The sequence below is a fragment of the Xenia sp. Carnegie-2017 genome, unplaced genomic scaffold (genome assembly GCF_021976095.1).
Source record: "Xenia sp. Carnegie-2017 unplaced genomic scaffold, XeniaSp_v1 HiC_scaffold_22, whole genome shotgun sequence".
In the NCBI taxonomy this organism is placed as follows: domain Eukaryota; kingdom Metazoa; phylum Cnidaria; class Anthozoa; order Malacalcyonacea; family Xeniidae; genus Xenia; species Xenia sp. Carnegie-2017.
Genome location: NW_025813485.1, coordinates 1,606,280 through 1,622,009, shown reverse-complemented (window position 1 = coordinate 1,622,009; position 15,730 = coordinate 1,606,280). Strand labels below are relative to the sequence as shown.

At 32.9% G+C, this 15,730-nt stretch overlaps 2 protein-coding genes and 1 long non-coding RNA gene across 3 annotated transcripts; all 3 read right to left on the bottom strand.

Moving 5' to 3' along the window:
• Positions 1-248: 248 nt before the first annotated feature.
• Positions 249-10,089, bottom strand: LOC124445428 (sodium/potassium-transporting ATPase subunit alpha-B-like). Its single transcript, XM_046996150.1, has 24 exons — positions 9,799-10,089; positions 9,578-9,712; positions 9,422-9,481; positions 6,686-6,889; positions 6,434-6,496; positions 6,250-6,300; positions 5,965-6,099; positions 5,498-5,884; positions 5,148-5,289; positions 5,003-5,076; positions 4,775-4,872; positions 4,264-4,648; positions 3,729-3,915; positions 3,453-3,556; positions 3,143-3,320; positions 2,883-2,984; positions 2,529-2,683; positions 1,947-2,041; positions 1,827-1,866; positions 1,567-1,701; positions 1,356-1,486; positions 1,174-1,275; positions 940-1,031; positions 249-875 (listed from the first exon to the last, which is right to left on the bottom strand). Exons 1-24 carry the CDS (start codon positions 9,814-9,816, stop codon positions 847-849), a joined length of 3,102 nt encoding a protein of 1,033 aa, XP_046852106.1. The 5' UTR covers positions 9,817-10,089; the 3' UTR covers positions 249-846.
• Positions 10,090-11,469: 1,380 nt separating this feature from the next.
• Positions 11,470-11,838, bottom strand: LOC124445429. Its single transcript, XR_006948149.1, has 2 exons — positions 11,674-11,838; positions 11,470-11,511 (listed from the first exon to the last, which is right to left on the bottom strand). It is a non-coding gene; the product is annotated as an uncharacterized LOC124445429 (long non-coding RNA).
• A 188-nt stretch (positions 11,839-12,026) lies between these two features.
• LOC124446869 (eukaryotic translation initiation factor 3 subunit F-like) lies at positions 12,027-15,585 on the bottom strand. The gene is made up of 7 exons (XM_046997749.1): positions 15,359-15,585; positions 14,386-14,576; positions 14,206-14,300; positions 14,054-14,129; positions 13,672-13,732; positions 12,545-12,658; positions 12,027-12,171 (listed from the first exon to the last, which is right to left on the bottom strand). Exons 1-7 carry the CDS (start codon positions 15,560-15,562, stop codon positions 12,088-12,090), a joined length of 825 nt encoding a protein of 274 aa, XP_046853705.1. The 5' UTR covers positions 15,563-15,585; the 3' UTR covers positions 12,027-12,087.
• Between the last annotated feature and the right edge of the window lie 145 nt (positions 15,586-15,730).

Genomic DNA, 15,730 nt, shown 5'->3' with positions numbered 1-15,730 from the left:
TTGTCATATTTGTGCGAACCTACATCTGCCTACGACTCGTTAGCGTAGATTCTACTTGGCAATCGTACCTGTCAAAGTTAAATTTAGCTGATTTTTAATAAAAAATTTTCCCATGAGCTGGTGTACTGTTGAAGGCACAAAATCTTCAAAAGTATTTGTTATATTTTATAGTTTTTACAATTTCACATCACTTATTCTAAACCTTAGTTTCAGACATATTGGGACAGTCACACAAAAAAAGTCAAATCTGAAATACACACATTGTTTTTTATTGGCAACAAGAAAATAATTATTTAACAATTATGAAACCAAAGAAAGTGCAAACTGAAGGCTGGAGTGATACATATAGTATAAGAGATTGACTTAAAGTTTCTAACCAATATCAGATCGGGCATAAATAAATAACGTCTAACTGTTTGACTGGTATTGACACAAAGCGAATGCATAACACAGTTTTCTTTTGAAGACAACTTATTGCAACATATTTCATTCTTTTTCATTCGACGGACCAAAGTTTCCTCTCTCAAAGAATCAAGTAAAACAACATTCGAAACATTGGGAATGGTCTTATTGCCCATAATGTGCGCTCTAACTAAAGGTTATTATTGTTTACAAACAATACAATATCCTCAAAAGACCACTGTATATGATTGCTGTCATCACCAATACATTCCACCAATCAGTTTTCATATCACTGTAGACTCGGATAAAAGAAATCGTTAAATAATCATTCAGGAAGTGCAAATTATTAAACACTGCCAAAATATCAGTGTGGAAAATAGAACACAATCATAATGGTTCTTAAAGCAATAAAGATATATTAAAAAAAAAAGAGAGAGAGAAGTTTTAGTAATAGGTCTCTTGGTCTAGCCAACCTAAAACAAAAAACAGGAGATGAGAAAGGAATAAGATTGAAATTTAAAAAGAAACTTCACTTACAGCCTTTATATCTACGGAGAATGGTCTTCCTACATTCGTCGTAGACGAAAATAAGAATACTAAATGGAATAGCAAGAAGCCACCATGTAAACCTAAATAAAAACAAAATATATACAGAGCCATTTTTTAAAGATTCAAACGAAGGTTTATGATGTCATTTGGAAAAAAAGACGCGCAAATGAGGTAAAAACTATTTCGAAATCGAACAAACTCAATGAAACAAATGTTACGTACCGTAAAGGATACATGCGAAGGCCATTCTCCATACCAGGGGTATATGATAGAAGAGCTGCAAGAGCAGTCTCAAAAAAGAGGCCAAATGTCAGCATGTGGTTCCTAAAAATGGAATACGCAAAGATTAATTTATGAAAATACTGTGATTGTGTTTATTATTTTAGTATGCAAGGCTAACATACTTCATGCCTTGTTGGAACAAGGATAAACGTCTCGTTTTACAGATGATCAAATCTGCCCACTGCACAACAACAATACTGACAAAAAATGCAGTGTGGCAAGTGAATTCCAGTTCTTTGCGTTGCCTATAACCCTAAGGAGAGCAAAACAAAAAATATTTATGCTGAAATATGAAATGAGAAGTGTAGTTTTTATTGAAAAGTTTGTCCTTACCCATTGTTGACCGTAACTATCTGTGACAAACACATTATCTTTATCATCCCAATCACTTCGTAAACCAAATAAACGAAGAGGTAAAAAGCCATTTTCTGCCATGATAACGAAATATGAAAAGAAACCAGCACAAGCCTATAAAAATATGTGTATAATAACATCACAATTTCTAATTCGCAGCAAATACGTGAAATACGCACATATTGGGAGTATTTTTATAACAAACGTATACGATTGTACGAAAAAAATGGTTTCCATACCTGGATCATTCCAATTTGACCATAAGCCATGGCAATTAAACTATAAAGTAAATACGTGAGGTAATTTATTAAGTTCTTGACGACGTGTATCTAGGAGTATGAATATATATTATAGTCTACCGTTGGTTCACAAGTCTGTCATATTGTGGATTACGAGGCAATCGTTTCATAATGTCATTTTCCGCTTTTTCATAAGCAAGAGAGATGGCTGGAACCTTGATAAACAAAAAATAGTCAGAAGACGTGATTATTTATAATTAACATAAAATCGATTGTAGGAATTCATAAATTAACATAAATATGTTAGTGTTTCAATACATACGACAAAAAAACGCTACGCTGATGCTTCAATCATTTCAAAAATCCTAGAATTCACAATGCTGTGATGTAATGTATAATAATCCTAAACTTTAATGACGAGATATGATTTTTTAAATGTATATTAACCCTTTTTGACAAAGCAGTGCATTATGGGTAATAATGATCAAGTTTGATGGCGAGATAAGAAAATTAATTTTATTATAATTATTATACAATAAAATTTTTAAAATTTAATATTGCGATTCTTTGAGCCAAGAGCTGATGCTGATCATATTATTCCCATGTATGAGATCAACAAACGTAATCCGGATTACACTTGATGCATTGTTAAGTTGAAACGGTCAAAATATTTGTCTCATTGTAGAGTAAGATTTAAATTACCATGTCAGTTCCCAGATCGATACAAAGAATAGTAACAACACCAAGAGGTAATGGAACATTGAATAGTATATAGAACAAGAAAGGCGAGATCTCCGGAATATTACTGGTCAATGTATACGCAATGGATTTCTTCAAGTTATCAAAAATCAATCGACCTAGAAAGTAAAACAAATTCGGTTTTGAAAAATAAAAAAATCGTTGCCATTAATACACTGATAAAGCTACTTTATGCACTGATGTCTTCTTTTGGCATATTTGAGAAATGAGAACGATGCTAACCATATCGTCAGGTCGTGTTTCTGAAGCCTCAGTTGGCTTTATGTAATAGTAAAGAGAATTTGATTATTATTTCACCTTCTTCAACGCCAGTAACAATTGATGCAAAGTTATCATCAAGAAGAATCATATCTGCTGCTTGCTTTGAGACATCAGACCCAGCAATACCCATTGCAACACCTGTATAGAAGACAAGAAATTAGCACTAGTAAAGTATATAGAAATTGAAAAAAATTATTGAAAAATTAAAAGAATTCCATACAAGAGTATTAAACATGTCTGAATATAGTATTATTTACAGTAATACTAATTAAATTTGATGGCCGCATGTTATATACCAATATCAGCTTTCTTTAAAGCGGGAGAATCATTTACACCATCACCAGTCACAGCGACAATTTGACCCTGACGTTGGAAAGCTTCAACGATAACCAGTTTTTGCTGTGGTGAAGTTCTTGCAAACACAACTTCGGGATGAGACGTAATCAGTTTATCAATATCGTCAGAGTCCATATCCTATAAAAAATGAAATAAGCAAAGCTAAGGAGAATGCACAATTTATTCAATTAAAATTTTATGACTTTGGAAGTTTGAAAATTTTCCAATATTAGCAACTTTTTCTATTTAAGAAAAACATAGACGTATTACCTTGAGTTGAGAACCATGAACCACAGCAGCAGCAGCTGAACCTTCAGGAACATCATCCACAGGAATATTCATACGCGCAGCAATATCTTCAGAAGTCTCCGATTCTACAACATTATCAAGGACATTAATGAATAATATTTAAAGTTAAGATGCATTTACTCAACTATTATACATATTCATTAAGGAGTACCCGATAAACTTTTATTCAACAATTATCTCTTTATATAATCGACAAAAAACTGTTACAGGTCTTTCCTATACTTGTGTCAACCTTACCGGAAGAGATAATGCCAACTTGCTTGGCAATAGCTTTAGCTGTGATTGGGTGATCACCAGTAACCATGACAACGTTGATTCCAGCACTACGACATTTGCTCACGGCATCAGGAACGGCAGCTCGAGGAGGGTCAATCATAGACATTAATCCAACAAAACAAAGATCAGTCAATGGGAAATTAGGATCCTATATCGATGCATATAAATAAAATAATCAAACATAATGTTATGGACAAACAATGATACAATCATGAATCATCTGTAATGCACATATTCCAAAATTTGTTTCAGTAAGTAAAAAAACAATGGTTGTGTTTACATTGTTAAACGGGAAAATTTTGGAAAAATAACATCCATATTCCATAACAGATATGTCCAAACTGTGCTCACGTCATTTGAAAAATACAGTTTTGTTTACATTTACAATCTTTCATTTCCACATTAAGCAGTTTTAACATTCAAGAACTAAAATAATAAGGTGGCTCGCTTATATTCTTAGAAGTACAATCTAAAACGAAGGTGTAAATAAACGTACATCTTCAGCGACAAACTGGAAACCCTTGGGAAATTTGTCTTCAGGTAAGAAATAATGACAGAAACCCAAAACGCGTTCACCACGACCACCAAGATCCATGTAAGCTTCTTGAAATGAATTCTTCAAATCGTCAGATAATGGTATCTCTTTGTCATCGATGGTTATAGTTGAACAGCGATCAAGAATTCTTTCAGGAGCACCTTTCATCACCAATAAATATCTTGGATCATCCGTAATTTCATGAACAGATACTTGATATTTGTTTGATGAATTGAAGGGAATTTCAGCAAGTTTTGGGTTCGCTTTACGCATTTCTTCAACACTACCTATTGACAATTCAATGCACTTAAGCAACGCTGATTCCGACGCATCACCAGTGGTTTCCCTATGAAAAGTACAGTTGAACTGAGGTTTCTTATTGTTAGCATGAAATTACAGCATAGATATAGAGCAAAAAACGTCAGCTTTATAAAAGATTATATTTATACCAAATACATCTTCAAATTTTTACCTTTTCAGTATAGGAATTTCATCTTGATCTGGTTTAAACTCTGCACGGTTACATAAAGCAGCAATTCTTGCAAGATGATTCCAAGTTGGTGATTTCATCTGAGCAAAAAATAACGAAATCGCTTAAATCTACAATTTTTAAAATCTGTTTTTTTTTATCAATGTGGAAATTTATAATCCTGTACAAAAGTATTCAAGGTGTACTGGAATATAATAGAATTATTCTGACCTTATCATGTTTTTCTCCAGATTGATCCTCAGTTGTGTCAGCATCGACAATGACATTATCAAACCACATATGCGCTGAAAAAAGCCTTTACCTCACAAACAGATAAAAGAAATGCCACAATTAAAATAAAATCATTAAAACTTACACACAGTCATACGATTCTGAGTCAAAGTTCCAGTCTTATCAGAACAAATTGTCGAGGTACTTCCGAGAGTTTCCACAGCTTCCAAGTTTTTTACAAGACAGTTTTTCGAGGCCATACGTTTTGCAGTTAGGGTCAAGCACACCTTTTAAAAGACAATATCATCTTATTGGCAAAAGAACGAACTTCCAAACCTGTATGACATTGAGAGATTCTAAATGTACGAATGCAATGTTTCTATATACATGCAGACAATGAAATATCAAAACTGCATGGTATGATTGTATAAACAACAGCTTTTACAAACAGAAACAAGAAATCTAATCCTGAAAGCTAAAGCACATTTCTCTTACCGTTACAGTAGCCAAAAGACCTTCAGGTACGTTAGCAACAATAATTCCAATCAAAAAGACGACAGCTTCTAACCAGGTGTAGCCCAATGCGAACGAAATAATGAAAAATGATACACCCAAGAACACGGCAACAGAAGTTATAATGTGAATAAAATGCTCAATTTCTTTTGCAATTGGCGTTTGACCAGAGCCAAGACCACTAGCTAAGTTCGCAATACGTCCCATAACTGTAAGATCACCAGTACAAACGACCACTCCAACACATGTGCCTTCAACTGCATTCGTAGAGAAAAATGCAAGATTTTTCGTTTCGAGAGGGTTTTCATTACTACATTCAGGGCTGCGAATTTGCGGTTCAGATTCCCCAGTTAAAGAAGAGTTGTCAACCTACAAATATAAGACTTTCCTGTTATTGCATTAGCCATAATGATAGCCTAATTAACCTTACAAATACTGAGATAACCTACTTTAAAACCTTTTGCTTCGATGATTCTTATATCCGCAGGCAATCGATCACCAAACTTAACATATACAATATCTCCAACAACAAGTTGTTCAGCATTCAAAGTTTTTTTCTGTCCATTTCTTAAAGCAATTGCTTCCTATAAATGAAAATGCAAACGACGTACAATGTAACTCTCGCTACGTACAGACATTGTTTCTACAAAGGTTTGCATTTTAAAGGCCATAAATATTTACCACGTGCATGATAATTTTAGTGCAAGGAAATAGCAACTTGTGACATTATATACCTGAGGAATCATCTTTTTGAAACTATCCATAATACGCGAACTTTTAGACTCCTGTAAATTTATCAACTATGCTTTAGGAAGAGCTTCAATCTTTTTGACATACGTATATTATATCAAAACGTTCAAAGGCAACGTTTAAATATTTTTTGTTCTTGTCAATTTTTTCTGTCTCGTCAATTTATACCTGATAATAGGAGAAACAACCAGTAATGATAACAACAGCAGCCAATACAACTCCCAAGTACAGCTGAAATGGTAATGATCAGTCAAAAACACTGATGTAAAAGCAATGAATCCTGCAACTAATAATTAAAAAACTAAAATAATTATTTATGAGGAACTCAGAGAAAAATCTTCAACTGTAAAAGAACAAGTTTAAAGTCACAAATATTCATACACAGCTACTTCATTAAACATAACACAAGTTCTCACATACGTTATCTGGATTTGGCTCTTCTTTTGTTGTTGCTTCTAGTGTGTATGAGAAGAAGCAAAGTAATGCTCCTATCCACAGAAGCAATGAAAAACCACCAAATAATAGTTTACAAAACTTTATCCATTCAGGAGTTGTTTTTGGAGGACTAAGAGCATTAAGACCGTCTCTCTCCAGTATTTCAGCAGCTTTTTCTTCAGTCAAACCCTAAAAAATAAAATAATACTTTAATACTATAAAGCTAATAAATGGCTTGCAATTGTATCATGAAAAATCTGAGAAAAATTATTACAGGAGGGAATTTTATAACAAACATGTTCCAAATCAATGTTTTTTAATGAAAGCAAACCTTTCATATAGCAAATCCTGAAACATTTCAATGAACGTAACAATAAATGGTAAATAAAATTATGAATGTGTCATACATACAACCCTCTGACCTTGTCTAATGAAAATTTATCTCTGTAAAAATCAACATAGTGACACTTAGGCTATGGATTTGGATATTTCTTACTGGTTGTTGTAGTAAGGCGATACACGAAAAAAGGATTTAGTTTATTCTATGACAAGAATTTAATTGTGAAATGAAGTTAATTATGAAAAAACTCCTGCATTCATATTTCTATAATTGTATTTTGAACATTGTAATTTAACAACTTGGACCAGCTAGCTCACAAGAGAGATGAACACACAGAAAACTTGAGTAATGGTCATATAGCCTGGTTAAAGAGTTTGATTGTTTTATGAACAACAAGCTTTAAAATAAACAAATCAAACTATATGCCACATTTGCAGAACTGTTTAAATACAGCAAATTTTGTAAGTTCTCGATACTTTTCAAGAGCAAAGTTAAAATTTTCCAAAAACCAGGCACGGTCAAAGGGTATGATGAAATCTTTATAGTTAGAGCTTGTATGAATTGGGTACTAACAAGACATCATAGTGGATTGCAAAATAGTAATATCTTTATTATGTTTAATATTTCATAAGACATTATTATATATTAGCTATTTTCAAGTTAAATACTTTTGACAAAATGGTCAAATTCTAGTTTATAAATATTAAATTTCAGATGCTATCAAGCAGTTGAATCGAGGTAAATAAATGCTTTAATACCGCTATTCTCTTTTAATGTAATGTACTATTTCAATATAAGTTCTATTGTTGAGGACTGTACAGTTGCTGCTTTTACACAGTTTTCCTAAGCAACCATAAGTTTATCAATTATTCATTATGCAAAATGCCAGAAGTCATTCTTTACTGACAGTTACATTTTTAGCTATTAAAAATCTCTAACTAGATGGCAAATTGGGAGGGTGCAAATAATCAAAAACAATTTCTTTCAAAAGAAATCAGTCTGGCAGAGTTGAATATACTAACACACACCACACCCCCCCCAAAAAAAAAACCAACAAAAAATAGCACTCTAGTTTTGGTCCTGCTCATGCTTTTTCTATTATTACTACTAAATCCTAAACTCATGACATATTTATTAAATATGCTCAAGATTTCCATTACTAGCAAGTGGCGTAACCAGCCTGCAAATTTTGTTTAGCTACGTAAATTTCATATCATGATCATTATTCATTTCTTTAGAAATCTATTGTTTTTATAGCAAGTGAACACAAAAATGTACATAGCACAACCAAACCTTCGGGCTGGCTGTGCTATTGTTTCTAGCCAAAATTTTTATCTTTCTTAAGTTCAAAATGTTGTTATATAATATCATCCTTGTACTTCTACCTGCTATTTCTAAGAGTTAATTCCTATGAAAAAAAATCCATTTATACTTAATGAAATACATAGCTGCTCAATATGGCTACCACAAGAATTTTGTCTAGTTTTAAGATTTGTGCTTCAAATGAATTACAAACTTGAATATGGGAAAATTTACAATGAATGTTGCAAAAATGATGACTGACAAGGAAAATTTTACAATGAATGTTGCAAAAATGATGACTGGACTTTGAACCTTATACACAAAGACATTATGAAGTTTATTACACATATTTGCTGATTTGCAGTCCATAAATAATAAATATATTAAGGCATAGTGCAATTGAATATTATTGTTGGTGGCAAGAAAAATATTTATTCCAATTCTTCTATCATCAATGAAACATAAAAGTTGAAACAGACAGTAAAAGAAAAGGATTATCAAACATTGACTCTAATAAAATGGGCATATATAATGAAAGAATGTCAGCCCCCATGTACATAAGAGTTATGCAGGCGAATTCTTTTCATATTCAATTAAAAAAAATAAACAAAGAACTGGATTTAAAACTCGGTAAAAGAAAACTTTTATCAGCAAAAGGTTTTCTATGACATCTATTATTTATAACATTCAATAAGGAATCGTTAAATATTGAGAGTTTTCAAAGTTAAAAAGCAGAAAACGATCTTTGGTAATATTGCATCCAGCTGTGCTCGCTTCAGTCAAAATCCATACTTTCCCAATCAACTATTTAATAATATTGCATGGATGAGCGTGCATCAAAAATTTTGTTATAAAAACATTGTTGCTAGGGCTAACGGCTCGAACAAGGCAAAGCTGAATGCAATACGTGAATAATTTGCACAAACATAATATCAGATTTCTAGTTCTTCAATATGTAGTAAAGTCCGAACAACGACAGGTTTCAAAACCATAATCAACTATTCAAGATTTTAAAAATGCGATGTTGAAATACACGAAGCCATATGTTGCCTATCAATAATAGTTTGGACATTACTTACAGTTTCTGGGTTAGTTTCAAGTCTACGATAGCATTCATCCATGGGTATTGTGTGCCAATCCTGTCGAGTGCAAAGGAAGTAGAAAGATGACAGTAAAAACTGAGGACGAAATAACAAATAATATGACCTTCATTAAAACATATTTTAAAACATTACAATCTCTATTTCTTTTTTCAGATCCGCCAACTCGGCTTTCTTATTCTTCTTCGACACTTTAGATTTCTTACGCTTCCCATCCTCTTTGTCAAGCATAGGTGTTGTTTGAAGTTCATAGCTTTCCTTACGACCAAACTATACCAGAAGATAGAAGAAAGAAAATCGATTCATCCCGTTCTCAGAAAAGCCGAAAAATAAATGAAAAAATACAGCAAACTTACATTATGTTCCGACGCCATATTGCACAACTTTCACCGGCACTTTGACTCAGTTGGTGAGTTGGACAATCTTGTGTGTTGTGAAGGCTGCAATCTTTAGTCCCAGTCTCCCATATCAGTTATATAATGGGTGAGTGATTAGGTGTACTGCCTAACCGGGTTCACCGTAGCATTGTACAATACATTTATCCCAAACAAACTCATAATTTCAAAAACTGAAATCGTGCTGTATAATTATATGTTTCTGGCTTTTGAAGAGTGGAAGTAGTTTCTACGTTTATTTTATTTATTTGATATGATATTGGAACTTTGAAGTACTATTATAATGCCACTAATTACAAACACAATAAAACCTCAATATTCATATCATAAAATGCAAATTTCATAACTGAAACTTTGAACTAAGGAAATTGTTCGAAATTCCTCCCTAATTACCTGAAATTAAGACGATACAGACTCACAGAATTACATAACAAGTAGGAAAAGACGATTAAATAAATTGTAATTTGATGTGTGGGAAGACAAACTAGAACAAGTTTTTGAAGTAGCTGATCATTGTTAAGCAAATCCATCTCCAAATAGCTGACTACGTAATTACGTAATTTTTTTTAACAGCAAAACGAAATCCATTTAGACATTCTTGAAATTACTTGTTAAGAGCACCAACAAACAAAAAACATTTTTTTCTTAATAGTACTGGTTTAACTCTCATATTGACCTACGTTTTTCATGAATACCTAATAACTGTGTGAGTTTGAAGGATCGTCAATGGTCATGCCATGGATGAAGAGCATCGGAAATTGCTCATTATATAAAAATGCGAAGATTAAATGCACGTGACACAGGAGGAGATGCAACCATAAATATGATTTCTTAAGATTAAGAACGTCACGTATGTCTAACATTCCTTTGTAATTATTGTGAAAGTTACTGTCAAAATTGCGTAAGATTTTACTATCCAAGAGCAACGATATCAAATAATATTTGCCTTCAATTTTTTCGAACAAGTTTCCCAATCTGTTCCGTAAAATATCATCTTGGTGACATGCCGACGTCCAAAAGTGTACGTTTGACAAACCCAATGCCATGAGTATAGGACTCAATCATATCGTTGCAATTTCAATGGAATTTTCTCGTTAATATATGCGTCATTACGTCTCAAGAAATAAAAATTACGCTTAATCATCTCTAGAAAAACCATACGCGTTTTTTAACTCAAGCTAAAGCGTCTTTAAGCAGTATGCAAATTATTTAGTTAAATGTGGTGTTTTTGTGTTGGATATATCCGCTGCTTTCTTTGTGATCATACATGAAAGACCATTAAAACATAGAAATAACTTTAACTATCTTCAGAAGCAACTTTTGTCATGTTGCGACGTAATTTGTCCTTTCTATAATCACCCTTTTCAGATTGCTGTTGGTCTTAAATATGTAAAATTTTGAAAGATTAAGGTTAGTTTTCGTTGTAAAAAAGCACCAGAAAAGCGGAATCTTCAATCGAAACGTTAACATGCGACGTTCTAGTGCTCAAATATCTCCGGGTATCGGGAGGCATGGACCGAAAAAAAGATATTTTGTTTTCAAAATTTATTCTCAAACTTCGGCTCTGCCTGGCAATTACTCTCATTGGCAGCAGTTTCGTGAAATCTTTGCCTAAGAAATTCCACAGGATTGTTCACACTTTTTGTCTCTTTATTCTTTCTCAACAATACGTATCTGTGATAAGAATGGAGATGTGCTCATTTTCGTTTCTCACACACACTTGTGGAAGACTGGTTCCTAGTAAAACTTTTAGGTATGATTCTATTTGATAACAGTCAACTATCGATGTTTTATTACACCAGTTACGAATATTTTCATTTGTCAGCAACTACTTACCCTAGTAAGTGCATTTTCTTCCTCAATAACCATATACTGTACTTCAATCCCTACAGCATCCTTGCACAACATCCAACGCACTATCAGTAAGCAGTTTATTCAATAAACATGCCGAAATCCCTCCTCTCCTCCGAGAAGCTAACAGCCGAATTTGTTCATTCACAATTGCATTTTCCAACAGCATACGCCATGACGTCACATGCATTGCAAAGTTGAAATCATGATCCTGTGAGATACTATTTGGACAATGTGATCATTGTGTTGTATAAGAGCTGGAGGGAACAGGTGGCCCGAGCCTTTAAGTGATGTTCTATATACAATTAACACAGGCAAACCAAACATCTTAACGACTCTTTAGTTTTATAAAATTTATTAAGAGAGAGTTTTATATTTTTATCAGGTGCAATGGTAAACTTATGTTGCAACCTGATTAATTTTTTGTCCAAACGAAAGTTGTGATTTTGTTATGCTTGCTAAATAACAGATCATCAACAAATCCTGAAAAAGAAAGCAATTCAATCAGAAAATCTATTTCACACATACTTCACATTAAAGCTATGTAATGGCGAATGTGTTTTTTTCGTTCTTGTAATATAATTTAATCGCCAGAATGATACTTAAAATGACTTATACTTGTCAGTAAATATTCACAATATACTTCCGAAATTTTATTTGGTTAAAAAAGATGAAAGAGCACGAATGATTTACTCATCAAATAATGACTATTTTACGTAATTATACACGAAGAAAAACCACTATGAAGAAATAGCATTATAACTTTCTAAAACTTCATAAATCCACCAAAAACGAAATACGATATTTTTGTCATATATATTTACATCACTCCTACTTTCATTATTATCTTACACACCTGCATATTATTATTCATCATTGCTTCAAACTCCTGAGATTTGATTTGTGGGACGGAGTCAACAAGATTCATTAATAAACGTCCAACAGTGCTATTAGCTGGAATTTCACCTGTCTACAACATATAAAATGAAACGTTTATAAAGGAGCTACAGAGAAAGGCAACCCCCCCCCTCGCACCGTAAAAGAAGGCGTTATGCAAAACGGAAGAAACGAGCAAAAACCCCAAAACAAAATAAGTGAAAAGGGGCAAAATAAAGAAAAACTATTATAAAAATTCCAAGTTCATTTCATTTCCCTAAATTTTCGCTTGTCAAATATACTTTTAGAAAAATGTACATATGTGTTTGGACCAGGAGTAGACATCAACAACAGATGTTTACTTTTCACAGCTATAGATCTGTGATTACTTTTTATGTAAAACTTAAGTAAATCTTAACATTATCCCAAACTAGAGATTATTGTTTAGATATACTCTAACTGCCCTAGCAGATGAAAAACTCAAGTTGAATTTGAAAAAGGAATTATATCTATCACAATCTCTGAAAGAAAATTGACATTGGCATTGCACAGGCATAATTTAAGGTGCCAAATTTAATCCCAACAACAACCACAGGATTGTAATATTCATTTACAACCATTCTTCAAATGTAATTTTCTATTTTTGTCAGATTCTACAAAGATACGTATAGTTGTTGGACTAAATTCCATTGTTATCTCCAACCACTAAATATAAAATATAAGCTTTATAACTTTTATATATAAGTAAGCTGTATAAAAAATATAAAAAATTTAACAAAATTACGAATATCAATTCGTTTTTTTTCAATTTTGTCAAACTGTTAAGGTGTTTTTCATCATTTCACTTATTTTGTTTCTGCAGTTCAGGATTTATCAATCCCTCGCTTTTGTAAATAATGAAAGAGTTAGTAAGACTTGAATAATTGTTATTTATATCAAGATTGTAAATAGTCTATTCAGCCATAAATTTAGGAAGATTTTGTAATAATCAAAACAATAAATGTAGGTGGATGCTAAATGCTTTATCAAATCAAAAACATCTTGAATGAATGAATTCAATCTTAATTCTATGGTTGCATAATTCAATTTAATCTTTGTTCTACTTACCAATACACTATCAACATATTTCAAAAGGAGATCAAGCATTTTTGATATCTTGTCTGTTGATCTTAAATCAAACAAATTAAAATGAGATGTAAAAATTAATTTTCACACACTTGATAGCTCTATGTTTTATAACAAAATAATAACATGCATAAAATAAAGGACATTATCAAACTAATGTATGATCAATGAGAGCAAATCATCAAATAAAATACAAATTTAAAAGCATATTCTTAATCCTTAAGTTCCCATAGTATTCACCAACATAACAATGAGAGCTCAGTGCATAGACATGCATAGTTATAAACTTGCATAAATATGCAATGCAAAGCTTCATTTTAGTGCATTTCAAAACATATAATAATATGACAATGCGAATACTAACTGAAGTATGTTCTGTAAGTCAGATGGTAAAGATATGCTTTTCAAATTTGGTAATCTTGTTCTTTTCAACCATTCAACTAAAGAATGATAATATATAGAATGTTGATATTTTAAATAAAAACATTCTCATACTTATACTCTAGGTACACATACTCCCAACTTTTTCTGCTCCTGTATTTGATATGGTATAGTCAATAGGACAAAACAATATGCCTTCTGTTGTTTTTTCAGGAACACCAATGCTTGCACTGTGGAAAAATTTACAGATTTTTAAGAAACCAAAGAAATGAATAATCCAGGATATACATAATCTCTAATATCCATTGCAATCACCTCACATAAGCTTTTATTCCCAAGCTACTTTTTTCAAGGGTGGTATCAAGAATGAGATGAACAGGATTTGCTGTTTCGCGTGAATAAAAATCGTGAATCAAGACAGAATGATCCGTAACATCAACTCCAGTAGCAAACCTATAATATGAATAACACAACGTTTTATTTAAAGTGAGAAAATAATAGAATCTCTATTTGATAATCTTGAATATCTTTAATAAAAGTTTGTTTGACTATCTTGGGCATCATTTTTGCTTCTCTGAATAATTGCAACCCATTGAACCAAATAACCAGACTGTAAACTTTTTACTAAGATCGAAAAGATTGGCTGAGTAAGCATGCAAATTCCTGTTAATCATTTACACATTTTGTAAACTTTGAAGCTCTATTGAGTTTGGGGAAGGTTGCACGGAGAGTTTAGGGAGAGGGTGCAAGAGGAGTTTGGGGAGGGGATGCATGAGGAGTTTGGAGAGGAGGTGCATGAGGAGTTTGGAGGGGATGCATGGGGAGTTTGGGTAGGGTATGCATTGGGAGTTTGGGGAAGGTTACACGGGGAGTTTGGAGAGAGGGTGCATGAGGAGTTTGGAGGGGGATGCATGGGGAGTTTGGGGAGGTTATGCATTGGGAGTTTGGGGAAGGTTGCACGGGGAGTTTGGAGAGAGGGTGCATGAGGAGTTTGGGAGGGATGCATGGGGAGTTTGGGGATGGGATGCATGGGGAGTTTGGGGAGAGAGGTAAAGGAGTTTGGAGAGGGGCATGAGGAGTTTGGGGATGGGATGCATGGGGAGTTTGGGGTGGTGCATGGCCAGTTTATAAAAGGAAAGAGCTGAATATTTGGAATATTAAAACATTTCCTGTTGTCATTGGAAATATTAAAACATTTCCTGTCTTTTCATAAATATTTACTGATATCAAAAAATATAAAATTTCATAAAATTATTTTGGCTTTAAAAAACCTTAGCTGCATACTTACCTCATCTTTTGATTCGTTATGTGGAACACAAAAGCAACTCTTTATTTCAACAACATTTTTATCAATGGTCCCAAGTAAAGTTCCAATTACTCTTTGAGCGTCTTCACTTCTCCTTTCATAACTATCAACTATTGAAAACAAAACAACAGGATGAATGACCACTTTACTAGGAGATAAATCTAGAGTTTTCACGTTCACAGCCATTTTGTGTCGTGAATTTTAGTCATTCACGTGGTAATTTTCCATACACCAAACGGTACTTACGGGAGTGCACCAGTGAAAGAGGCACGCGTCACAAGCACTGAAAGTTATATATGTAAATCAATGGTCACAGGTGTGATTCCGTGTGAAAGTTTTCTCACTCTTGAATTA